General features: G+C 42.8%; 2 protein-coding genes across 4 annotated transcripts in view; both read left to right on the top strand.

The window, feature by feature from the left end:
• Window positions 1-507: 507 nt before the first annotated feature.
• On the top strand, window positions 508-10,750 carry sall3b (spalt-like transcription factor 3b). Its single transcript, XM_034599392.1, has 4 exons — window positions 508-1,451; window positions 6,014-8,950; window positions 9,051-9,388; window positions 9,785-10,750. The coding sequence occupies exons 1-4, from the start codon at window positions 1,370-1,372 to the stop codon at window positions 10,163-10,165; spliced, it is 3,738 nt and encodes a 1,245-aa protein (XP_034455283.1). The 5' UTR covers window positions 508-1,369; the 3' UTR covers window positions 10,166-10,750.
• Window positions 10,751-12,193: 1,443 nt separating this feature from the next.
• The window catches only part of atp9b (ATPase phospholipid transporting 9B), a 31,671-nt gene continuing 16,644 nt past the window's right edge, over window positions 12,194-27,220 (top strand). For 2 of the 3 annotated variants that reach the window (XM_034599393.1, XM_034599394.1), the window contains exons 1-11: window positions 12,194-12,319; window positions 13,688-13,861; window positions 16,574-16,724; window positions 17,936-18,049; window positions 18,349-18,457; window positions 19,073-19,131; window positions 19,569-19,620; window positions 21,296-21,390; window positions 22,672-22,752; window positions 24,373-24,448; window positions 26,163-26,239. In XM_034599393.1, the coding sequence (XP_034455284.1) occupies window positions 12,240-12,319; window positions 13,688-13,861; window positions 16,574-16,724; window positions 17,936-18,049; window positions 18,349-18,457; window positions 19,073-19,131; window positions 19,569-19,620; window positions 21,296-21,390; window positions 22,672-22,752; window positions 24,373-24,448; window positions 26,163-26,239 (1,068 nt within the window). In that variant the 5' untranslated portion in view covers window positions 12,194-12,239. Of the gene's footprint in view, window positions 12,320-12,713; window positions 12,807-13,687; window positions 13,862-16,573; window positions 16,725-17,935; window positions 18,050-18,348; window positions 18,458-19,072; window positions 19,132-19,568; window positions 19,621-21,295; window positions 21,391-22,671; window positions 22,753-24,372; window positions 24,449-26,162; window positions 26,240-27,220 lie in introns of those variants that run through there. The other variant, XM_034599395.1, reaches the window with a different exon arrangement.

The raw sequence follows: 27,220 nt of genomic DNA, 5'->3' as shown, positions 1-27,220 counted from the left end.
CCCCCCCAGCTGCATCTTTTAATACCACATAATCACAAGTTCTGGAACAAAGCCTGAAGAGGGATTACAGCTCTGGTGAAGTATTCTTCATTCTCCCCTCAGCTTTGAAACTGTTACTGTGGAGGCAGACAACACGATTCTTCTGGTATTCTTTCGCCATTATGGTGCAGCTGGGGGTGGGGGGGGGGGATAAGACTTTAAAGTGGAGCCATGACCTGTACTGGGTGATTCCTCCATGAGCCAAACACCAACACTTACAGAAAATATCCAAGCCGAGTTGTTTTACATTCGAAATCTATGCATTAGCAGTTTATTTGGATGGATTCTCCTCTTCCTCCCTCTGAGGAATTCTTCTTCTTCTTCTTCCTCAACATATGAGACACTTTTCAGTGTATTCTGGCGCCAAATAGTGGGAGGTCGTTAACCAATGAAGCAAAGGCTCCAACACCTCCTGTGGTCTCCTGGCAGTAGCCTATCGCAGCCGGCTGAAGGGCAGCTAATGATGCACCGGAGGCGGAGGCTACAAGGAGAGCGCCGGTTCCTTACGCAGACCAAGGAGTCTCCCTTCCGAGATCGGACCTAACTGAGACCTGAGCGGCGGTTTTCTTTTTACGCCTCAACTTTCACTTTACGCACGTTTCTAAACCCGACGGAATCTCATCCGTGGGAGGTCTGTTTTCTCCACCTTTTTACGCAAGAACTGCGTTTTGGAAAAACGTCGATTCGGGACTTTACGCAGTTTTACAACCACGTTCAACCTCTCCACGGGACAACAGGGGAGAGTGGATGAGTGTTCGTGCTGGTGTTCAGTGTGTGTGGGGAGAGACTGAGCCAAGACGACCTTCTACACACAGCCGGGACACGCAGGTGAAACCAGGGGCGTCTTTTTTTGGCACAAACTCATCCAGGAGCTCAGGGCAGAAGCAGGTCGATTTTACGCCTGCAGGACCTCACCGAGATGCGGGGATTGGTGACGAAGTTGAACCCGAACACCGCTGCGAAGCGCGTGAGACGCTCGCGGGAGTGGAGGTCGGACTGAACCACGGCGGAGCTGCTGTGGAGTCGTGCGTAAAAAGCAGCCGCTCGGACAGGAAGTGAAGTAATTGTTATTAAAACCTCATCCCTCATTTCCATATCTGGTGCGAGGTGTCTGGAGCGCAGCCAATCACCCGGCGAAGGGCAGCGAGAGTCGTAAAAGCATCATCCTCTTCCTCCATCATAATTACACTGACATGCGCAATCTGCACTCGGGCATCAGCACCAGCCGCCGCTCGCCTATTTCACCGACCCCGCTCCCCCCGGAGGGTCCCAGTCGCTGCTCGTAGATGCCCCGGCGGAAGGCAGCGGCGAGTCGCACAGAGAGATCAACATGTCCCGGCGCAAACAAGCCAAGCCCCAGCACCTCGGGTCCGACGAGGAGGCGACACGCTCCGGACGCGTCTGCAGCGATGGTAGGTGGATTTAAACCAGTTTCACCTCCAGTGGATCGGTGGGGAAATATACTTTGAGAGCAGATCTGTTTACAGGATGTTGCTGCAGAGAGATTAAGACTAAATCTAATGCTGATGCTGGATTTAGGGGTAAAATATATAAAAGAATGGCTGTTTAATTCTATTTCCCCAAATTTAACAGACAACAAACGTTGAGGTTTTTATTCTTTCTTCTTCTTCTTCCTGCATGTTTCCTAATTATTTATGCAACTTTTTCATTTTAACATCCTTGTTTTTAAAAAACCCCAACGAGCCTAAAATATGATAAATTAAACTTTTCGGTCTAAAAAAACACTTTAAAATCCGGTTTAAAAGTGTCTCATCAGGAGACGAAATTAGTTCAAAATAAACACGTTTTCACTTTATTATAAAAACTTAGATTAAACAACTTAAGAAACAAGCTGTGGAACACGAATGGAAAACAATACAGCTAAATCAGTGGCTTTTTTTTATGAATTAACTTAATTAAAACAATCATTATAATTTACTTTCATATCTTTAAACAGCTTCAGGGGCGATGGGTGGAAACGGGGCCTGTTGAGAACTGTTGTGCCGACAAACTTCACCACAACACCGAATAAACTCATGCAAATGGTGACACATCTTCCATATTAAGGATTTATTTCTTTCTATTATGAGGGAAGTTACTCTGTGTTTTGGTTTGAGGCCTTTTTTGATAATTATTTCAGCTTAATTCTAATGAGAAACTCTGATCATGAGCCAGGAGACAATAATGTGAAATGAAATGTGGCCTGAACGAAAGTGGGCTGTTTGTAATAATTTGTGTATTAACATGCATGAAGGGGGACTTCTGTATTTCACTTGAATGATTTTATAAGATAATAATTTCATAAATAATAAAAGGAAAAACGAGAAATGCACAGTGAAGATTTAACTTGCCTGTGTACACGTCCATCATTTTCTATATAATTCTTCAAGGAGTAAATATATATATGGTAATTATTGATTATTATAATTAATCTCCAAAACTAGAAGCCTCACTACTTTTCAATATTTTAATATTTAATTAAACAATGTTCTCCTTCTGCAGCCTGGAAGCTTTTTGAACCTTTTAATCATCTGAGCACTAACTCAGTAGAAGCACTAATATTTTAAACTCAAATTAACCAGTGAACTAATGGATCATATTAAATAAAATGTGAATCCAGAAATGGACTGAGTTTTGAATTGAATTCGGTCTGAATTCTCTAGATTTTGTGCAAAATCGTAGAAACAACAACCTCGATGCTACTCAATTGTCTATAAATCCCAATAAATCTAAATTATTCTTGTAAATTTCAAATTTATTGTATTTATATTAATATGAACTTTATTAAATTCATGGTGCTATTGTCATTCAATGCAAAAAAATCGTTTAAAAGCTCAAGTCAGTTTAAGTCACTTCCCCATCACGGCCCTTGTTTCATGTTTTTTAAATCCAGTGTCGTGTTAATATATGATTATTAGGGGCTGTGAAAAGGTGATGAGTGCAGAAGAGGCCCTCCTCACTCGGGGCCCTCCCACGGCCTGGCCCCTGCAGCCTGCAGGCGGGGGGCTCCGCCACCCTGAGCTGGGCTTTGATTGAGCCTGCTGACTTAACCTTTGTGCAGCCTCACCCTGCGAGGGGCAAGTGCTCCGTGTCTGGATCATAATACAATTAGTACATGTGAACCAGTGACCTCTGCAGCCCTGGGGGTCACGCACAGACGGGCGAGGAGCCACTAACGCTGGGCTGACATGTCTGTTTGCTCTTCAGCTGCAGCCTCGTGGGTTTTCTCTCTCTCTCTCTCTCTCCTCTCTTCTCGTCTCTTCGCCAAAACCACACAACAAGAAACGGACATAAATCTGTTTTCTGCCCCTGACATCACAGATTGAGCGAGGGTGACATTTTAAAATAAATTTCTCCCCGTGTTATTGTAGTTGGAAACACATTCGGAGTTTTGACTCTTTGAATCAACTCTGATCTCTCCTGAGCTTTGTTTTCATTGGACGTGAATCTTTACGGAGCGAAAACACAATCCTGAGCTACAGCGGCTGAACGTGTTTTCGCTCCTGTGTTTGCCGAATCGCCCTGGTGATCCTCGGACCACCCACTCGCTGAGCCAGGGACTCTGATTATTTACTTGTGATGAGTTTGACTTTCAGATCCCAACTCTTCTTGCTTTGCTTTGCTTTCCTGAGCTGAAACACGTTAAAATCATGTCAGATGTTGTGTAGTTTAGGAATAAAGCGTGTCACGTGTTGATTGACTCATATCATCAGTAACACAGACACTGTGTGTTTGTGTTAGGATTTGTTGAGTTTATTCATGTAAATATAGCAGATGTCTCGCTCTTTGTGTAGCTCGACAAGGTGGGACTAATTCATTTAGGAGGTGAAACACACGGATAATTGTAAACACTGGGAAATGCAAACACAAAGACACACACACACATGCACTCTTAAACCACACACACATTCATATTATAGTCGGCACAAACACACACACATGTTTAAATTGCTAAATGTCCACATTTAGTGTGTTTAAGAAGAAAGTGCAGCATGTATGTGGACCACACACACACACACACACACTTTGGTTTCCTTTAATCATGATTATGTGGCAGAAAGTTATCTTTTCATGGATAATTACCAAATTAAAAACTAAAATATTTCCTTTAATTATTTAATAAAAAAAGAACATTTAAATTCCATATTCGTACATATTCTAAACCTCATAATATCCGTCTTTCTAAATGTTTATAAAAAATATTATTCTTAAATTGGTGCCTGTGTAACAACAATAATGTACCACTGATCTTTCCATCTGCTCTTACTGTCTGTTTCCTAATGGGCCAAAGCCTGAGCAGATGCAGCTCTGACTCCAAGAGCCTAAAAATCTCGTGGCAGATTCTCCATGAGTCTAAAGATCAGAGTCGAGATTTAAGACAAATACATTTACTGACGTGTGTCGTATGCAGGGATTTGCAGATCATTTATAAAATATTTCATCATATGGACACATATTGGGGTAGAATTATTATACTGGGGGAAATGAACATGAGACCTGGGAACAGCTCTAGCTTCGTGTCAAGCTAAAGATAAAATGTGTACGTGTTAATTCATGGATACATCCTGAGTGTCCATGCTTTTATTTTATGTTAATGGTGTTTTAGTTATAAAATAATTAGATTAAAACAAGTAAAAGTGGACTGACATTACAAAAGTTATAAAATCACATCTGGATATTCTGAGTCATTTATTTATTTTTTCCTACTTTTATTTCCCTGTGAATTTAGAGCTCGGTCACATGTAAAACTTTGCTCTCGTCACTCGGTAGTTCTGTGCTGCATATTGAAGCTGTGGCATTAGAGATGCGAGTCTACACATAAAGACTTATACACTGTTGATGGCCTGATGTTGTTGAAAATTAAATTGATCAGAGTCTGAGCACAATAATTTATAACCGATTTCAGATGGCTGCGATTTACTGCTCCAAATAAAACTTGAATCTCACACACAGGAAAATGTTAGAGAATGAAATCAGGGATCTTTCAGCTGTAATTCACCATTTTTTTAAAAATTGCCCCGATGCAGCGAACCTCGAATTCAAATGGAAACAAAATATCGTAGTTTTTCGACCAATAAACCCACAATTGTTTTTGAAAGAGGAGACGCGTTACTGAAATGTTCGAATGCACAGAAAATCAATGGGCTGTATGGAATTTCATTATCTGTGTGAGTGCACGATTACAGAGGTCAGATAACTTCACGGAACTTTATTGATTCCTCTGAAAGATTGTTAATATCTGAATAGAGGGGGGTGTAAGTTTAAAAAAAACAACTTTCTCCATGTTTTACGGGACCTGTTGAAGTTCATGTTTTAATCTGCACTTACACTCTTAACATCTGTTAACAGTTAAATATTGGAGAAAACTTTTCTATCATGAAACTTCAGATATAAACAGATGGAGATAAAGTGGGTAGTTATTTTTAAACTGAGATTACCATTCGGTTATGATAAATAAATAGTTTCCGCATTGTATGCCGGTGTTTGGTTTATTCTGTGAAATGCAGAAATCTAAGAAACTTTATTTTACTTTGAATGAAATGTTTCCAGATGTGTTTTGCGTCAATTTATACAAACCATCTTATAATTCAACTCGACATGTTTGTTATCTTTGGACACTTTGGGAGTTCTCGTGGAATTTGAAGTTCAGTGGGTTTGAGCCGGTCCACACGACATTTGTTGTTTGGAGAGATGGGACTCACTAGAAGGTGTGTGTGTGTGTGTGTGTGTGTGTGTGTGTGTGTGTGTGTGTGTGTGTGTGTGTGTGTGTGTGTGTGTGTGTGTGTGTGTGTGTGTGTGTGTGTGTGTGTGTGTGTGTGTGTGTGTGTGTGTGTGTGTGTGTGTGTGTGTGTGTGTGTGTGTGGGGGGGGGATTAATTCCAATGTGATAAAGGAAAACAAACGTCCCATTGTTGAAATATCAGGACAATAAATAATCAAGTTAGTATTCTTAATCTTGTTGTATTTCCTTCCAGGCATCACGGGAGGCGTGGAGAGAGAGGAGACGAATGGAGGCTGCCACAGCAGAGAGGACACGCACATCTGTGACAAATGCTGTGCTGAGTTCTTCTCTTGGACGGAACTGAGCGACCATCAGAAAGTCTGCACTGAGGATCCGCTGGTGCTGATAGTTAAGGACAGCGAAGGGACGCCTGCTCCTGAGGAATCTCCTGCGGGACCCTCTCCGGTTCCGAGCCTTTCGTCCAGTGGCTCGTCCCCAGGAGAGTCCAGCGACGCCGGCTTTGAGCTGGTGAACGACGACAGTCTGGATCATTTAGAGGAAAGCAGGGAGCAGGATGAAGCCATGGAGCTCGAGCTTTGCCCACAGGACAAATTCACCTGCAGCCCTCAGCCTCTAGACTCAGTCGAGCCCTCGTCTGCCCAGGTGTCGGCCGCCGACAGCTACAGCATGCCCGGCACGAATGTGACGCTGGAGATCCTTCACAGCACCCGAGTGGCCGTAGCCCAGTTCTCCCAGGGGATCAACGGCAGCGGTGCGGGAGGGAAGGCAGCCTCGGCGGCCATCCCGGTGATCCTGGAGCACCTGCTGGCTCTGCAGCAACAACAGGTCCATCAGCTGCAGCTTATTGAGCAGATCTGCAGCCAGGTGGCCGTCATGAACAGACAACCAACACAAGCTGCGTTAAACCCAGGCTCCAGGTCCCGGTCTCTGACACAGAAACCCTTCTCCTCTCAAGGCATCAACCCTCCTCCCATCCTGGCTCTGTCAGGATCAACTCCCTCCTCCGTTAATGGACGGGCGGCGGTTTCTTTGTCATCCATGCTTGAAAAGTCACAAAATATCCCCCCACTAACTGTGTGTGGGAAGTCCACCTTCAGAGACGTTACATGTACCTCAGCCTCCTCAGAAACTCCATCTCTGTCCAGCAGCAGCAGCAGCATCCCCACGTTACTGCCTCCTTACACAGGCTCACACACCAGCAGCCTCAGCTGCACTCAGACACTGAGCTCTTCCAGTCCACTGTCCCTGGGGCAGAGCAGCCTCCTCAGCTCATCCTCCAACCTGCCATTTCTACCTCAGAGCCCCCCCAGCAGTGTAATCTTCCCCAATCCGTTGGCGAGCATCGCTGCCACAGCTAATGCACTTGACCCCCTTGCAGCCCTGATGAAGCACAGGAAAGGGAAACTGTCTAGCGTCTCCTTGTTTGAAACGAAGCCCAGCCCGGAGGAACCCTTCTTCAAGCATAAATGCAGGTTCTGTGCCAAAGTGTTTGGCAGCGACAGCGCTCTGCAGATCCACCTGCGCTCACATACAGGAGAGCGGCCCTTCAAATGCAACATCTGCGGCAATCGCTTTTCCACTAAAGGGAACTTAAAGGTGCACTTCCAGAGGCATAAAGAGAAGTATCCTCATGTGCAGATGAACCCCTACCCGGTGCCAGAGTATCTAGACAACGTGCCAACAAGTTCTGGGATTCCCTATGGAATGTCCCTCCCTCCAGAAAAACCCGTCACCTCATGGCTTGATAGCAAACCTGTTGTAGCAACTCTGCCGGCCACCATGGGTCTTCCGCTGTCCTCCACTATTACCAGTATCGGAGGCTCAAATGACCCTGTAAGTGTAACACCATCCGTTAGGTCTCCCTACCAGCCATCTCCCGGTGAATGTGTGTCTTTGTCACCTAACCACAGAGGCAGCGAGGCTCATTTCTCTCCTGTTTCAGAGTCTCCACTGTCTAACCTGGAGAAAGAAGCATCTAATATACCGAAAACAGAGGGAGTACACCTGCCTCAGAGCTGCACCCTGAGGCTGAGAGCCACCCCAGTGACAGAAACAACCAGCTCCACAATCCCATCTGTGGCCACTACACCCGAACCCGTCACCCCAGCGTCGCCCGACCCCAATTCCCCGCCACTGTCGCTCAACTCTGAGGAAACTAAATTCCCTTCACTGGGTCTCTTTGATTCTATGCAAACCTCTGAAACCTCAAAGCTTCAGCAGCTGGTGGAGAGTATCGACAAAAAGATCACGGACCCCAACCAGTGCGTGCTCTGTCACCGTGTCCTCAGCTGTCAGAGTGCGCTGAAGATGCACTATCGCATTCACACCGGGGAGAGGCCCTTTAAATGCAAAGTGTGCGGCAGGGCTTTCACCACCAAAGGTAACCTGAAGACGCACATCGGCGTTCACAGAGAAAATCCTCCGGTCCTGGTGCAACACTCGTGTCCCATTTGCCAGAAGAAGTTCACCAACGCCGTTGTTCTTCAGCAGCATATCCGCATGCACATGGTCGGGCAGATTCCGGACTCGACCCTCGTGGACGGGCTGCAGGAGATGGACAGCGACACCTCCATCAACGGGAAGAACTTTGACAGCCTCAGCAGCAACAGCAATGACTTTATTGATGACATTTCAATGGAGGATGATATTGAGGAGGAAGAGGTGGAAAATATGAGGGAAGACGGGAGTCCCTCTCGACCGTTGATCTCTGATTGCAACTCTCCTCCCAGGTCGTTTGCCATCGTTTCAAGTTTAGCAGCTCTGGAGAACCAAATGAGGATGATTGACTCGACTGTAAACCTAAACCACTGCTTCAGTATGAAACCCCTGACAAATGGTTTTAACGACGGCAGCCAACTGAACATTAAATGTACTTTATCGGAGAAAAGGTTGGGAAACTCCAGCCCGAACGTGTCAGAATCCTCCTGCTCGCCTCGTGCATCCGAGTCTCCCATTCAGAGCAACTCAGAGGGAATGACGATCAAATCTCCTGCAGTGAAAAGCCACAGGCCAGAATCCCAGGAGCCGTTGGCAGCGTCGGTGAAGAGAGAGGAGTCTGAGTCTCCCACCTCTGCAGCGGCTCAGGGGCGGAGAGGAACACAAGCTGGAAAACTGTGTGTGAAAGAAGAGACTCCGTACAGTTTGTCTTTCCAGCTGAGCAGAGACAGAGGTACAGTTGACGTAACCGTTTTCATGCTTATCTTTCCTAAACCTTGATTGTTGCATTTTCAAGAAACCTTCACACTTGTGCACTTTGATTCCTGCTGCAGGTCAGACCCTCCCCAGCCTGGTCACCAGCACATCATCAGCCGCCATAAAAACCGAGGTGAACGGTCACAGTCACCGGAACAACACGCCCGAAGGCCAGCACCCGCCGTTCAGCGTCCACATCCCCCCGGCTTATCCGTCCGTCGGCAGCCCAGCGATGACGTCCCTGCTCGGCCCCGCGCCGCCTCGACGGCCGCCGAAGCAGCACAACTGCAACGCCTGTGGGAAGAACTTCTCGTCAGCCAGCGCTCTGCAGATTCACGAGCGCACGCACACCGGAGAGAAACCGTTCGTCTGCTCCATCTGCGGCAGAGCGTTCACCACTAAAGGCAATCTGAAGGTAGAGAACAGATTCTTTTCTCCTCTGCTGTGAGGGTTCAAACTGCTTTGTCATATTTTAATAGTAACTTTTGACTATAAGTGCAGTGGGTACACATTTTGTGTTGTGTGGTATAGTATTTTAAGTATAATTATAAAATCTGTTAAAACCCAGGAATTCCCTCATAATAAAGAAATTCTACATTACAAAATCTTTGCTTAAGAAATTACTTAATCAAATAATTTTGATTTATTATTTACCAAACACCACGTCCTTCCACTAAATTGACAGGGGTAAAAAACATTACCAGCTGTTTGAATATATACAGGTGTGATACTCCCTCTGACCATCTGTGCCAAATATGTTTGTTTGTATTTTAGAATGAGAACATCTTAATTAATTTGATGTCATTTCCAGGTTCACATGGGAACTCACATGTGGAACAACGCACCGGCCCGGAGAGGCAGGCGGCTGTCGGTGGAGAACCCCATGGCCCTGCTGGGCGGGGAGGCCCTGAAGTTCGGCGAGATGTTCCAGAAGGACCTGGCAGCTCGGGCCATGAACGTAGACTCCGGATTTTGGAACCGCTACGCCACAGCGATCACCAACAGCCTGGCCATGAAGAACAACGAGATCTCGGTGATCCAGAACAGAGGCCTCTCTCAGCTTCACCCTCTGAGTGCAGGCATGGACAGAGTGAGCGCCGCAGGAAGCCCCATAACCAGTCTCACCAAGACGAGCATGGACAGACATTTCTCTATGCTGATTGATGACAGCAAAGAAATTGGAATAAATTGATTTAAAGCTGAGTGGTGATGAAATATGCAAACTGTTAAGGACGTTGAGATATTTGTAAAACATCTTCTTTGTTCTTATGTATTATATATAGACTTAAAAAAAAGAACTTTTATCAATTGACAGAGAAATAGTAGGATATTCACATTTTTGCAAATTTACTTTGCAGTCATTTTGTGGATGTTTTTTTCTATACATTAAGACGCTGTTTAACTCGTACCTGAGAATTCCTTCGGTGCTTGGACGAGCGGTTGCTCAAAAGAAGGGAACGTGTGTTCAGATCAATGATGCAAAGAGTCTGCTCTCTCTCTCTCTCTCTCCTCCGGACAGCTGCCCAATGCTGCTAGCTGGTGCAAAGCACAAAGTATGCTCATGAGTACCCACAATCCCACACTGCGATGGTCTGTCGTCAATGTTATGGTGAGAGATTCTTAAACAAACAGTTGGACCGAATAAAGAAATAGAACAAACCGAGTGTGTGTTCAGTTCCTCACAATAGATGATGTCATTTCATATGTTGCTTTAATCCTATTCCACTTGAGAACTACTTGTCTTTTGTTCTTCTGCAGAAATACTTTTGCAAACGTGCATTTATTTCCTATATAATTTAAAACAAGCTTGGACTAATGAGCACTGAAACAAAATGCTTTCACTAAAATGCTTTGTCTGTGTTGTAGGCTGCAGTAAAACAGCTCCTCTCAAGCTGAAGCATTTTTCTTTCACTATCAGGAAGTTTACATAGTTCAGTTTAGTGATTATCTTTTTCCAAACTTAATGACTTTTTGACCCACTCTCCATCTCTACTGGGAGGATGAGTCATGTTCAAACAGGCAAATGATTTCCATCATCAGGAGGGAGCATATCAGAAAGTGGAAAATGTTCAAAATAAACACAGTCCACATATCTGGAGTATTATCGGCCACTAAATGGAAAAGAAGTAAAGTCACAGTGTCCAGCTGACGACTTGCTGATGAGAGAACGTGTGTGTTTAAGGAAGACGACTATCAAGAAAACAAGTGGAAACTGTGTCAAAGGTCAAAGGTTGCATTACTTAGAAGCTTTCAACCAGATCTCATAGCCTCTATCCACTTAAAGCTTATTTTCAACCAAGTGAGGACAGTTGCTTGTCACGTCCACCGAGGCGGTCGTCAGGCGTAGTTAGTAGAACGATACTTATGAGTGTTGGGTGCAGATCTAAATCACAATCAGGATCTGGTGAATTTAAATGTGGTTTCATAAGGGAACTGTGAAGGTATGAACTCTATTAAAAGCCGGTCTAGTTTCTCATTTGATTCATATGCACATCAGTGTATATTCAGCACAACGTTCTGTCTGGTTAACTCTCTGTACAAAGCTTCATCGTCCGGTTTGATCAGAAATATACATTTTATTTAACCACTTAGTGGGTAACCAATATTGTTTGCTGCCTTCAAAGACTCCGGGAAAGCACACATTTTATATCTCAAACTGAATAAGGCCTACTTTTGCTTTAAAGAAAGAATGATTGAATTAATTAATTAGTGAAAGGAACTTCATCGTCCACCACATGTGGAAAAATTCCTTCGGCTCACAAGTACAACATGAAAATCAGACAAGCCGATGGAATGGATGCAGTTTGGTGTTGAGGGTAAAAGTGCAACAATTGCAGAGCTAATATTAGTATAACTATTTATTAATTTCTGTCTATTAATGTGTTGTGACACAATTTCTGGATGTTATTTCTAAATAATTATAATAATAATTTTAACAAACTTTGCTTATACAGCTTTTTTCAAAAAACATGTTAAACGGCTGCAGACGTAAAAACACAAGATTTATGCGATGCAATTACGAATTTAGACACTATGATGAACGACAATGCAACACAATAAAACAAACAAGCTCCTGGTAGAAAGCAGTATAATAAAACCCTCTTTATTAAACCTCTTGTAGCACTGTGCATCTTCTTTTATCACGAGTTTCACATTTACGATATTTCCGCTCGGCTCCTGAACGCACCACAGCACCCTGAGCGTACGTGATTTTTTTTTTCTTTTTTTCCCCAAAGTGACGTCATCACGCGCGCTGCCCAGCCAAGATGGCCGACAGCTTCCCGTTAAATCCGGTGCGGAAGAGCTCGAAGTTAATCACGTATTACAACTCGGCCAGACTCTCCAGGTACGTGGCGGCCCCGCGGGGCTCCGTGTGCGGCCGCGGGCTGTGGGGAGCGGCCGCTCGGGTGAACTGTTCCCCCCCGGCCGCCTCGTTTGTTCCTCCGCTGCGTTTAACTGTGTCCGGTTAGCTGTTAGCTTTGTGTTGCTAGCTAACAGCTGGAGGCGCATTCTCTCGTTTGACAGCTTCTTCCTTATCACGACACCGAGATGCTAACACGTGTTGAAGTTAATCCAGATTCACTGGTGTCGTGTAAACAGATCTACACGCTCTGTGTGTGTGTTTGTGTGTGGTTGTGTGTGTTTGTTAGCTCTGGTTAGCAACGCGTCTGTGGTGACATTTAATTTAAAGTCACATGACTTCCCCCCCCCTCCCCCTGTCACATGTCAGTGTTGTTGTGGTCATTGCTCAACAGGTGAGTCGCTTTTCAAACACACACACACACACACACACACACTCAGACACACACACACAGAGGTCGAGATGATTCAAGGTGAGAGTTCAGATTCACACAAACTGTTGTGTTTCTCTATAATGTTTAAAGACTCGACCTCAAAGTGCCTCTAGATAATGTCTGTTATGATTTGGCTCAATACGAATAAAGTTGAATTTGAGTGGATTAATGTGAAAGTAATTCCATTAAAAATAGTTATGAGATGAAAACAGAATCGTGTTTCAACATTTTCCACGTTCTTTCATTCGTCATTTATCCTTCTCGTCCTTTACTTATTGATAAACTTTTTAAACTGTATTGCTCTGATAATCAACCGGGTTTTGTTTCTGTGGCTTTCTTTAGTCTTTATTCCATTTCTGCTTTGGCGCACGTTTTGAAATGAGTTTCAGTTACTTGGTCTTGATGAGGGTCTGAGTGAGAGAGTGCAGGTTTTCTGTTTCAGTTTTAGAAAAATGAAAGTGAAAGTTTAAACGAGACGTATTGAAAGCAGAAATGGACAGTATGAGGAAAGTGATGTTTTCAGACCCTAAGAGCAAATAAACCTTTTCAAGTAATTCTGAACCGGAATATGAGCAGAATATGTTTCCTTTTAAAGTTCAGTCTCACTGAAACCTTCTTAGAATTTATTAAGTTAACTGGGAAGCATCTTAAAATTGTTTCTATCTGAAAATAATGACACAAAATGTATATTTCCTGATCAACATCACGGATGAAAAGTGAATGAAGACTGTTCTATTGTGTTTCTATATTTCTATTGCAATGCTACGGATACCACAAGGGAATAATGTCGCATCTTATACAAGACAGAAAGCGTTTCTGTATCTCACCCTAAGTCGTGTTCTATTTCCAAGGTAGTGTGTTCTTCTTAGCACAAGACATGACATTATCAATCTGAGGTTGTTAATGTGTGACTCTCACAGATACTCCCTAGAGGATGAGCCCTCTAACCTGGATGAGATGCCTCTGATGATGTCGGAGGAGGGCTTTGAGAACGATGAGAGCGACTACCAGACACTGCCCCGGGCCCGAGTCAGTAAGAGGCAGAGAGGCCTCGGCTGGTTCCTCTGCGGCGGGTGGAGGGTCCTCTGCGGCAGGTAGTTCTGTTGTTTTTATTAACGATTTAATGACTTACAATATGTTGGTGCAGAGCTCTGTGCATGATGATGACAAAGAAATGAGGCACAGGTCTCATTCGTGCCAACGCTGGTGTCGATGTGGTGTCAAACATGCAGCAGAATTTAGGTTCCCTGACATTTTCTTGTTGTTATAAACTCGTCTGAACCTGATCATCTCCTGCTGTCGTACGTAAAAGAGAGAAAGGTCCTTGAGTGTTTTGAATGTACAATTTAGCATAATGTTCTTAGCCTCATTAAGCTACTTGTATAAAATATACAAGATTTCTACGCACAAAGGGGACGAGAGCACAAGATTGGTTTAGAGGTCAGGTATTGTATGAGAAAAGTTCACAGACGTGTGCTGCTTTCAACCTGAAGTAAAGGACTCTGCTGTACTTTAATGTCAGAGTCATTGCTCTTTAACCACTCCAGAAAGTAGTGTGTGTGTTATCTCCCAGTAAATGTATGTGTAGTGTATAATGTTGCCTGTGACGATCAGTTTGGATTTCAAACGCACCGGCGGCTGTGCGTGAAGTGAAAACAAGAGGATAAGGGCATATTTTTGGTCGAGTTCCTTGATGCGCACCATCAGCCCCAAAAAGATTCTCAGGTCACAGAGCAGAACGGGGCGGTTTATCCGGCTAATGATTCATTTGACAGCTTTTGTCCTCTAAAGAAGCTGCTTTCTGGCCAAGAGACAAGTGTTTGTTTTTGCCAGAACAATAAAGTGTCACAGTCATAAACAAATGTTTGCGCAGCACTTCACTGCCCTGAAAGTCACATTTACCGTTGGTGGAATTTCATAGAATATTCTTTTTTTATTTATTTTTTTTCCCGGTGTGGTTTTTGTTGTTAGTGATGCATCTCCAGCTGAAGCCCCATATTGATCCCCCCCCCCCCTCCCCATCCCCCCACTAATGAACAAATCGGATTTTTCACAGCTGACCAGTTTGATGCTTTCCAGTAATTTTATGTGTGCTTAGTGTGGGATTATAAAACACAAATAATTCACAGTGAATAAGCCCCGACTGTTCAAATGGCATATTATTTGGATAGCATTCATTTGCTCAAATAATCGCTCTTATGAATCTGGACTCGGAGTGCACAGAGACGGGGGAACGTCGAGGCCAATACAAACAAGACTTTTTACCAAAGTTGATTTATTTAGTTTCATGTTTTGCCAACTTGCTTAAAAAGTGGAAAAGCCAAGTCGCTCAGCATGACGGTATACACTGACACGCGTCCCTCTTTCCCCCCCAGGTGCCAGTTCAGGTCGTGCTCACATCGAGCGGCTCTCATTGTAATTTACCCCCACGCTACACCGCTGTTTGCTTTTGATATCAGATATGCTAGATAAGCTCCAATGTAGTCATTAGCAGGTTGATAGAAAGTCAAATACTTTTTCAAAAAGTAAATGTCAATGTACACTCTGCCACTTCACTAATCTCTTCTTGGAGTTTTGATAATATCACATCAGTAATATTGTTTAAACGATACGGACATTGCTCAGCATGAGGCGAAACTAATAAAGGAACATGGTATGTTTGTCTGCATACACATTGAATACCTGGTTCTTCAGGGTTACCGTGTTATTCGACTCTGATTCTAGAGTTTTCAGATCATTCAATGTGCTAGAAGCAAATAACATCCTTGAAGGATTGTACCTAAATAGGCCTTGAAGATCTAATTAACCCTGACAAGAGTAGAGATATAAATAACATCAGTACTAGAGGATGTAGCCGGGCACAGCCGCGGTGCTCAGTCGCCACAAATTGATCCAACGGCTGAGAAAATGAATGAGGAATGAGGCTGTTGCATTGTGAGGTCCTGATATTTGTTAAGAACATGGCCTGTAGTAAGAGCTCGATATTTATGTATCGGCATAAATGTTACAAATGGGATGAAAAACACTTCGAAGATATGTCTAATGCAAATATGAAATATAGTTGTTCTCATTCCTCTCAACCCTCAGTTGTCCTTATTACCTCTGACAAGGAGGTTGTGTTTTCACTGACAAACAAATACATTTAATTAATTGTAACTTGGTGGAAAGGTGAGCTATGGGCCAAGGAGAAACTTTCAGAGTGGATTAGATAATTATTTTTCTCTTTCTTCAACATTGGGAGATGTTCCCTAAGTTTCTTTCTTTTAACTGTCTTGAACCAGATGAATGTTCTGAGCCATCGTCCCAATTTCACAACAGTTTACTGTGAAAACCAACTTCAACCAAATTGCTATTTTATTTTATTTGTTTAAAGGTGTTTTTCAATGAAATTAACTTTAGATAATATTGATCTATTATGTTTTACTACCATATCAATTTAAGCCGTTTCATTATTTGTAATCTATTCTTTGTGAGAGTACTAAAGTGTATTGGATCATTCACTAGTACAAGGTGTAGTCTATAGTTGCCAAACCCCACTTAAAGCATAGCAACTGTATTTATTTATTTATTTATTTATTTATTGAGTTGGGAGTCCAGGAATTGTACAGTTATGCAGAATTTAACCACACAAATGTCAAAGGTTAGAGGAAATTTCGGATTTATCAGGTTCCTGCCTGGTTAATCATCTCTTAACCCTTTATTCCATTGTTGAAGGCAACCAAACTATTCAAAGCTACATACTGAGACGCCATTCAGTCGATGCAATAAATATATACAAAACCATATCAATGTCTTTCTTCTCTCAGCTGCTACAACTGCCTGGTTCACGTGTTTTGGAGGAAGAAGACGCTGAAGGCCAGGACCGTTTGGCTCGGCTGCCCGGAGAAATGTGAGGAGAAGTATCCCAAGAATGGCATCAAAAACCAGAAGTACAACATCTTCACCTTCGTGCCTGGGGTGAGTTCGCTCTCAGAGAACAACATGGACAAGTAGCTTGTTTTGTCTTATGTAATAACACTCACAATTTAGGGTCTGATCTTTGCTCCAGTTATGGCTTTTGTTCCCACTCTTATTAACTTTTACAGCATCCTTTCGAGGAAAATCCGCTGATGGTTTCACATATTAACAGTATATAAAGCACAGTAGCCCACACTGGATCTAATTGTTAACTCCTCTGTCATTAAGTGAAGGCTGCACACTGTAGGGGACATTAGGGATCTATCAGTTACTTATTAAAAAGCAAATGGTTCCATGATTAAGAGGGCCACCTCTGGCCTGGGCTATAAAATGTCAACTGTCTATTAGAGACATAGGTATTCTCATCGATGGTGAACGAAACAGCTCTGTTTCTCTGCTTCCACTTTGAATTATTAAATACACACAAATTGAGTTTAGCAGTGGGCATTTCCCCCCTAAAGGTCAGGGGGTCCATTAACTGTAGTGTCTAGTCACAGATTATCAGAGACAATGTGATCAATGGGTGATGCGCTACACTCTCATTATTGCAAACATTATTCAAAATTTGACCTTAGATGGATAGAACACTGAGGACTGCCTGCTGATGGATGGCCCATTAGCAAAGAGACCTCAATACGTTACAGGTGGCACTTTGCTATAAGTGAATTAAGAGGGTTCGTCTGGTTCTTCTTCTTCTTCTTCAATCATTACCTCCACCAAGGAGGTTGGTTGTTTTTCATGCTCCTACACATTAACAAAAATGTCTAGAAACCTGTAACTAGCACCAATGGGTAGCTGAGATAATGGGGATCAATAAGATAACCAACAGTTTATATGTATCTTTAATAATTTAAGAACTATGTCCAAATGAACATGACAGATTTGCAGAGTTTGGTCTGAGTGCCATTTCGATTATTGTGGTGACCTGTCCTGTTTGTCCCGTACGATATTTTACTAGACACCAACCGACATTGTACCCGTGTCATGAAATCCGTACCCTGAAAGCCATTTTGAAACAAAAGTTTGTTAAACCGAGTTTCCATTAGGTTAATGTAAAGTTAAGAGCATTAACATGTATCTAGTTCCAGTACCGAACACGTGCAGTAACCCATCCCGCCTGCTTGGTTGTCCCGGCTGTCATCGTGTTTGACTCACCTCGCTGACATGTTCCCTCAACTCGCTGAATCCTCGTCTCCTCGCTCTCCTCTCAGGTTCTCTACCAGCAGTTCAAGTTCTTTCTCAACCTCTACTTTCTGGTGGTGGCCTGTTCCCAATTCGTGCCATCGCTGAAGATCGGATACTTGTACACGTACTGGGCACCTCTGGTAAATGCACACAAATATTACACATTTTCTCAAAGGCTGTTGGCCCTGGATTATGCCACAAATGTTACTCATGTGTATTCATAGATGTTGTAATTGTTTAATTAAAGATGTTTAATGTTAAATTAGTTGATTGTCATAAAATTATTTCTACAACAAAGTATTTTCATTTCAGCTTTGAGTGTCTCGAGATTAAACTCTAAAAAAAACCTCTTCTACTTACGTTTGTCTGGTATAAACGAACCTTTCTAAACGCTCAGGTGTGATACACGAGTTTTTAAAAATGCTCTTTTGTCTCTCAGGCGTTCGTGTTAGCTGTCACGATGGTGCGAGAGGCCGTGGACGAGGTGCGACGCTACCAGCGCGACAAAGAGATGAACTCCCAACTGTACAGCAAGCTCACAGTGAGAGGTCAGTGACAGATATCAATCCACTCGCCTCCTCGTGCCAGCAACTGTTTGCTGACATTATGATAATGGATATTTCCAGTGCATGGTCAAGCTGCCCCCCTGTGCAATTTAGAGACAGCACCCCACTGGATCTACACTTGTAACTGAAGTCATCTGTCTCGCTGTAATTGCATTGATTTTTCTCTCTCAATTCCTCCAGAGCATATGATCCAAGATCTGTCCCTTTTGTTGAATGTGTGGTGAAATCCCCATGTGTGGTATTTGTGACCGTGGGCCGAAGTGTGCGCTCGTGTGCATGAGCAGCAGAAGAAGAATAGGAGGGTCGCAGCAGATATTCAGTCCGTGTTCCATTGTTTTAGTCTGTACCTCAGACCAGAGATGAAACAGGAGGGTTTTACTCTATCACGCTGAGGGTCATCAATCCGTTAGAGGGTGAGAGAAGAAGAAGAGTCAGAGCAATAATATGGTGGTGGTTTTAAGAGTTGGTGTGATTTTGTCTAAGGTCAGAAATCAATGTCATCATAATATTTCATTGCTATTTAAAGAGGAAAAGTCTAATTTTATGTTGAAGAAGAACTGAACTGTTTTTTTTTATGCAACCTTTGTTTTTCCTCAGGTAAAATCCAAGTGAAGAGTTCAGACATACAAGTTGGAGACCTAGTCATTGTTGAGAAGGTAAAACCTTTTATTTTTTCGAGGATCTTAAAGGGATCAGTATAAGGAATTAGAATAAAACGACTGGGTGCTAAAGGCAGAATGAATATAACTATATTTAAAATGTCAGTCCGCAGTGTTGATTACAGTTATGCCAGAGCTGTGACTGTGAAACTGATAATGCACTTGTGAGACAACAACACTCGACCTGTTCAGCTTGTGATCTTGGGTTTCAGCTCAGCCGACATGAAATCTAGCTGCTGCTGGAAAGTGGACAAGTTAAATTTCCATTAGTACGTTAGCCAGACTTTTAAAAAACTGATTCTCCTTCACTCTCTGGTCAAGGTATTGACCTTGTTTAATTATTCAGTGAGATTCTTAGGGCTTTTGCCACAGTGCTCAATAACACGCTGCCATTTACACCCTTTTTGTTTTTTTCTTTTCCTGTCTTTTTGTAGAACCAAAGGATTCCTGCAGACATGATATTCCTGAGAACATCTGAGAAAAATGGTGAGCAGGCGAAGAGTTTGTGTAATTTAAAGTGAGGTGGACGGAACTGAAGAAAATTAAAATCTGCAGTAGCATCCTTTCATAATGATCCTGCTAGTAGGTTGCAAAATTACCCTTTAAGTCCTGCTATTTGATTCCCACGCCCTCAGAACAGTGCTCATGGATACAGAGGTGAAATGTCTCAGTAGATTAAACATTACTGAATCTAAGGGGTAAAATTTCCATTAAACAAAGTAACGCACAGTTAAATGTTTCCTCTCTCAGTCCCACTCCTCGCCCTGGACGATCTCTTTCTCTCTTGAGCATATCAAATATACAGACTCAATTTATAGTCAGATGAAATGGTAATTCAATTTTATTTGTATAGCGCCAAATCATAATATACATTATCTCACAGCACTTTATAATTGTTAAGGTCTCGACCTTCCCTGTAGAGCTGCACTGCTGAACTTTGTTTGCCCTGTGGTCCTTTAACAGTGTCAAGATCATCTGCGTGAGAAATGTGACTTTTCCCCACACGTCCTGTCCTTTGACATCATCCGATCAAGGCCGCATGTGATTCATATGCTGTATTTTGCATTGTTTCGAGTGACTGATGATGCAAATTCCAATTAATCAATGAGCTGTGTGAGATCCTGGCTCTTTTCTGAGGGGCATCGGGAGGAAATGTTCTGAGGACATCATTTCCATCAATCTTCGATGTGTCAATAAGCCTGACGGGGAGTTGTTGATGTCTTTATGCCTCTAACACACTCACAAACAGCCACCGTCTCATGTACTTTGTCTTTCACATTCACACACACACACACACTGCAGTAGTGTTATGTGAGTAGCTGAACTGCCACTGCAGCAGAAGGAGAGCATGAATCATCCTCCTTGTGTTAATGTTTTCCATCGTAGTTAACCCTCCATGGATGGTTTATAGCTGCCTTTTACCCTCTCTGTCAAATAGCTGCTCCCATCCATCAGTTTCATATGTAATATTACCTCAGATCAATGCAGGTCACCACCGCTCAACGTTTATCGGACCTCGTGGAGTCCGCAACAGGCTCCGTGTTAATGTACCGCACGGTCGGTGATGCACATAAACATATGTCAGTTCTTTAAATTAACGGGACTTTTACACACCAGTATACAGTGTGGCACAAAGAGGTTTTAAAAATATCATATCTAATCTATTCAGCCACACGTACTCCTGCTAAATACCAGTTGTTACAGGGTTTTCAAAAATTGCTCATATTTATCATTGAATTTTATTTATTTTTTAAATTATGAAATCATGCACAATCACTAATTGTTTGTGTGAAATGGTGATAAAAGCAATTAATCTTTGACAGAATAAATAACACAATGTTCCTCCTACAAATTCATTTGCACACAGAATTGAGCTTGAAGTTACACAGTCTCTCTTTAGACTCTTATTTTAAAATGTGATAAAAAAATCCTTTTAGCAAGTCTCAGTCAAATAGATAAACAATGCAAGGACATGATTATTTTGTCCTGAAGTGTTGGAAATCAGTTTTAAACATGGTCATATTCATTAATTTAAGGGAAGGGACATGCGTTTGAAGATGCTACCCTTGGATACACCTTTAAGAATCTGAATTCAAGTGAGCAGCACAAACCATAACACACAAAACAATCTAAACAACATTTCAAATCCGTTTTTCTTCAGGTTCGTGTTTCATCCGAACCGATCAGCTGGACGGAGAAACGGACTGGAAACTGAAAGTCGCTGTCGGCTGCACACAGCGACTGCCTGCAGTGGGGGTATGGATACATTACAATGCAGTGAATCTCTGGTAACGGACAAACTGACTGTGAACGCGTGTTGTGTGATCACTAAAAGCATTGCTCATTAAATGAAGACGTCTGTGCTGTGATGGAAACCTAATCACCGATGACAGACAGCAGGAACAGTCTGCACCTGACAGCAGCTTCCTTTTAAACTGGAGGCAATACTCAAGATTTAGGTTGAGTTGACGGGGTTTCTCTTTCTTTTTTTTTGTCGCCACTTAATGTGATCAGAGAATTAAAGTTTCAACAAGTCATTCGGCGAAAGAGCCTCTACTCTCCACTACTAAAAAAAAAACCCTTTGTTTGAATCCCAGCAGCACTTTACTGTGAGACCAGTGTGTTTTCTCGGATCGTGGTTGTTTAAGTTCTCCAGCCATGTTTTCCTCAGCGTCTCTTTGAGCCTTTGCCTGTAAAAATGCTCGATCAACATGACTCTCCACTGGGGCGTCAGTAAAACAATCTTCCCTGCTCCTCTTTAACCGCTCTGCCCAGCGCTCCCATCAGGAGAACACTATCTGAGCACGACCGAGGGCTGAGCGGTCACTGCAGAGGCACAACTGCCTGTCTGAATAATTTAATGTTTACAATCAATTTTGTTCCACTATGGGAGAAAAGGCTGGTGTTGAGTTCTTGACCGGTCAAAGGCGGCAGACTTACTTGTTTACTCGATGACTGAGAGGAACATATGACTGAAGACTTGTTGTGGGTTAATGTGTCGTGTTTTTTTTGAGGTGCAGGGTCTTTTTTTTTTTTACAGATTAATTCAAACAGTTTCAACATTTTTGTGTAATTTCTCCTCTTTTATTTATCATAATTCCAGTGAGTCATTTTGAAACAAGACTGCACATAGACCTGCTTGAAATCAGATTTTATGAAAACTTAGACATTTATTTTAATATAGATTTATATCTTTTGAGAAGAAAACATCTCAACTCCACTTATTAGGTTTAAGTCTGTCATTTTTCTTAGTGATAACTGGACAAACCCCATTTGCTCTTGAGACAGTATTAAATGTCATTTCTTTATCCTACAATTTACAAGGTCTTAGCTTTATGTAAAGTGGTTTAAAATTATTGCCGGAGCTGAATGAATAGAAGAAGGGCTAACAGAACTAGTAACTGACTGGTGTAGTTTAGTTACATTTAAAGACCCTAAATCTCTGCGACATGTTTTACAACTTAAAGACTTTGCTTGAGTCTTTACAATAGTCGGGCCTTAAATCTCCCGTGTTTCTGTCGTGTCTCCTTGTCTCAGGACCTCTTCTCCATCCGCGCCTTCGTCTACGCCCAGAAGCCACAGCTGGACATCCACAGCTTCGAGGGGAACTTCACACGGGTACAGTAGCCCCGTTGACGTATTTATGAGCTGTAAAACAAATCTCAAACACATGCAGATTTTCCTATAGAAACCGGGCTGACGTAGAAGATGTGTATCTCGGCAATATGTTGACAAGCGGCAACAATGAGCGCCTGTGTGTCCATGTGGGCCCGTTGTTATCTCCAGCAGGCATGCCTCTTACATCACAGGCAGGTTCTCGCGGCTCCAGCTCCATCCATCCCGTCTTGCTTGTTGCTCAGTGATTCTTTTTTTTTTTTTTTTTTTACTCTCCTTTCTTTTTTTTATTAATAGGAGATTAGTGCAGCCCCCACAGAGAGGAGAGCTCCGGTACAAAGGGAGGCTTTGTGGCCCGTCTTCACTCTTGGCCACACACCAGGCTTAGTGAGCGAGCACTTCCTCCGCTCATTCATCCTCCGCGGCCTTCCTTTGCATAGCGTGTGCTTTTAGTCCGAGCAGGATGGGAAAAAAAATGGGTTCCCACAGATCCGCAGCAAATGAACTTACCTATTTATGAGGGTTTCTTTTTTTTTTTCTTCTCTCTCCTTAAGGCGGATATTGTGGCTTTGTTTCTTGTGGTCTCTCTCCGTTGAGACCCTCGGCAGTTATGAACACCGTCGTATGATGCCAATGTCAGAGCGGTCAAGCGTGCTGCCAACTGCCATTTATTTTTCATGCGTCTCTTCCCCCATGTGTGAGTGGACTGACAGGATGTGGGTGCTTAGGTATCATAATTATCATATCAGGAGAGCCATTCGAGCCGAAACTGGAGCCTGGACTCTGCACTCCTGACTCATGCCATTTTCAGCATTTGTCTTTATTTAAGTGAGAGGGGCGAAACGGGGAGGGTGAAACAGGAGGCTCTCCGGGGGCATATTTATCACTGAAATCTCATCTACATGCACTCTCTCTATACTGTTTTTTAAAAGGAGCCTCTATCACCATGCCAAATCTAGTCAACGTATTGATAAAGGGACTACTGTATCACTACAGTTTGCACAACCGTGTCAGGTGCTTGTGAAGATTAACGGCACAGCGGATCCCAGCCAATCTGCTTGACTCAACTCAGTCATACTCAGCTACAGCATTTATTTTGTATTAAAACTTTTGCCAAAAAACATTAAATACAATGGCGAAAGATCTTATTCCACTGTGTAGATTTTACATTTTATTATGAAAGTTAAAAAAAAAATCTTTAAAACCACCAAAACAATCATCTCAGCTGAAGACGTGAGTTTAATAAAGTGAAAACCAAAGTTGATTTCAGCTGCAAATGTCTTTTTTAAGAGAATTTATTGCTTTAGCGCATCACTTGTCTTATTAAGTCTAAAAGCAAAATTCATGACCTGCTGGTCTCGGTTTTGTTTTCCTTATCTGCTCCAGGGCTTCACTGAGCAATGCCAATTAGCAGCTGGCTAATTGCAGAAATAAATTCACCTCGTTGAGGTTATCTCTCCTTCGCCGCTGGGTAGTGTTCAGTGACTCTGTAGTGTTAGAGAGTTTATCATGTAAAAATAAGGCTTAAAACAAAGCTTAAAAACTATGGTTTACTGAAAAGCTCAAATCAACTGGTCACAAGTTTTATTTGTTTTTTATGTTTTTCATTTTTTGTTGTTGTAGGAAGACGCCGACCCTCAGATCCATGAAAGTCTGAGTATTGAAAACACTCTCTGGGCGAGTACAGTTGTCGCATCTGGTAAGTGAACATGTGTCAAATCAAGTAAATCTTGAAATAAGATATTACATTTTTTTTCAGAAGATGCCTTGAAGCCACATTTAGAACGTTTCCAATCACACGGCAGAATCACCGACTGTGTTCAATTCTTCAATGCCACCACTTCACCAAAAAAAAGAGTGAATGCTAATTAAGAGGAGTGGAGTTACTAGAAGTATCAATGAACCTGATTCAAGTCCAGACCGGGGCCCTGGTTGAATATCACCCTCATCCAGTGACACACAGACGAGTAAACACAGTCGTTGGTGGAAACACACAGTCACACACTGACTAATTTTTTTAATGGGAACAAATCCAGTCGCTTATATGCAAATCATTGTGTTTTATAATTTAAGTGATTCTACTTGGGCTACATCTGTACCAATACATTTTAGTTTTAAAATACCAGCCCTGTTTTAGTTTAAAAACTCTGTGGCTGCTTTGTGCTAAGGACAGACAAAAACCAAGCTGTTAGGACTCTTATTAATCTTTGTCTCCAAGCGCGGTTTTAAAATGCAGACGTGTTAGTATGGCTGTAGCCGGGTCTTGTAGTTTGCACAAAGGATGCACGGCATGAAACTTAGAAGGCGTTTTACTCCGCTAGGCGCTTGTTTGAATAACTCTGAGAAAACCCACAGTGGAGGTAATCCTGCCTCGCCTCAACAAAGCGATCCCCCACAGAAACAGTTGTGTCAGTTGAGAGTGTTTCTGACGCTCTCGCTGATGGCCACGCCATTGATTTGCGGTGCTGCTCTCTCCTCTGGCCTGACCTTGACCGGAAGAAGACACACACACACACACACAGACACACACACAGACACACACACAGAGACACAAAAAGCCTGACTTACATCATCTCTGCTTGGGAATGTCATTGTTCCTCACAAGCGTCTCCTTGACAGACACTTCCATTGCCTCTGCAGTGGCGTTCTGAGCACTTGAACTGGCCCAGACTGCCTTGTATTCACACTCTCACAGGCCCCAGTCCAGCTGTGATGAGGGAATTAGTTGCTCGCATATTCAAATTGAAGCCCAGGACGCACGCTGAGCCACTCACCATTTGTCACCTCGCTTAATATCTGAGCGCAATTCATCAGCTTTCTCTCAAACCACTGGTTGCTTTTCTCTTCCTCTCGTTGTCTTTACACTTCACTTTTCCTTTCTTCTGTCTTCTGCTCATTTTTACTTTCTTCCCATTTATTATAGTTCGGGGATTTCCGGGCTAGTATTTAGGTTTATTAGCGCCTTTGCTCTCCCATTAAGCTCATTTAATATTAATGATCCATTAATCCTTTGTAATAAAGCCACTGTAATGAATTGGCAAATAAAGATGGAAGCATATTGATCAGGTTTTATGAGCTTCCATATAGGGCGGCTGAAGGCCTCGAGAGTCTAAACGTATTAAACTCCTGTCTGTTGGCTTGATTGGCAATGAGACAAAACTGCCTCAGCTCAGCCTTATTGTGTTACCTCTCATGCAGTTCATCTTACTTGACCAAGGTGTGTGTGTGTGTGTGTGTGTGTGTGTGTGTGTGTGTGTGTGTGTGTGTGTGTGTGTGTGTGTGTGTGTGTGTGTGTGTGTGTGTGTGTGTGTGTGTGTGTGTGTGTGTGTGTGTGTGTGTGTGAGAGTGAGATGGTGGGGGTGAGGTTCAGTTAATGAGCAGCATTACTTTCTTTGTCTCTCTCCTCTTGGCAGGCACGGTGATAGGGGTGGTGATCTACACCGGCAAAGAGACCAGAAGCGTTCTGAACACATCCTTTGCCAAGAACAAGGTGAATACCACTAAGATCTCGGCAGGAAAAACCAGCAAGTTCTCAGATTTGTTTGAGAGGTTTTTAAATTGCTGATGTCTTCAGAAATAATGGCATTATGAGGATAATGTGATTATATACTATGGTTATTTTCATTTCGAGTTTATCTGCTTTATTACATAATTTGGTTTATAAAATATCATTAAATTGCAGAAAGGACCAAAACAACTGAGACCAGAGTTTTCCCTGCCAGCCTGTGGTGACAGCACTTTGAAAGATTTTCCTCGATTTTTGGCGATAACAGTCCTTAACAACTTTAGTGGGATATCTTGCTTACACATCCAAGACAAACCTGGGAAATTAAAACCATTTTCATGTGTTACTTAAAGTTCTAACAAATGATAAAAGTACTAAAGCCCTGTGAGGTGAGGCCAGCGTGAACACAAATGTTTTGTCAAAGCTGCAGCGAGTCATTGAACACACAAAGTAACATCTGCTCCAAGTTCCCCTCATGCCATCTTCGTTCCCCCGCCTCTAATCACTAATCAATCACTGTGGCAAGGTGCTTTTTTAACCTTGACTTTCCAGATAAAGTTGGACCTGTCAGTGCTAAAGGTCAGAGCCGGTTGCTAATTAACCAAAAGGCAAATTAACTAACCGAGGATTTAAATGACATTTTGCAGCAGGAAGTTAATCCCACTGAATCCCCATCGAGTGTTTTTGTCCTCCAGATTGAGGAGATTGATGAAAATTTGACTCTGAATATAAGATTTTACCCGGAATAGACGCAGCTCAGTTAAAAGAAGCGGGTTTTAAGGCACCTCGGAGGCAGTGCATGACTTTAACACACAAAGTTAACACCTACATCGCTCCTGGCACAACAACACACAGCCCTTCCTGCTGCAGCGCTGTTTTGACACCAGCGTCTTCTATAAGGAACGCTGATGTGGCCGGTCGAACCGCAGGGGCCACTGTTTTGTGTAAGCTCGCCAGCTGAGAGGA

Source organism: Hippoglossus hippoglossus, chromosome 11 (assembly GCF_009819705.1).
Source record: "Hippoglossus hippoglossus isolate fHipHip1 chromosome 11, fHipHip1.pri, whole genome shotgun sequence".
In the NCBI taxonomy this organism is placed as follows: Eukaryota; Metazoa; Chordata; class Actinopteri; order Pleuronectiformes; family Pleuronectidae; genus Hippoglossus; species Hippoglossus hippoglossus.
The sequence above is the reverse complement of the archived record's forward strand: the minus strand, read 5'-3'. Positions and strand labels throughout refer to the sequence as shown.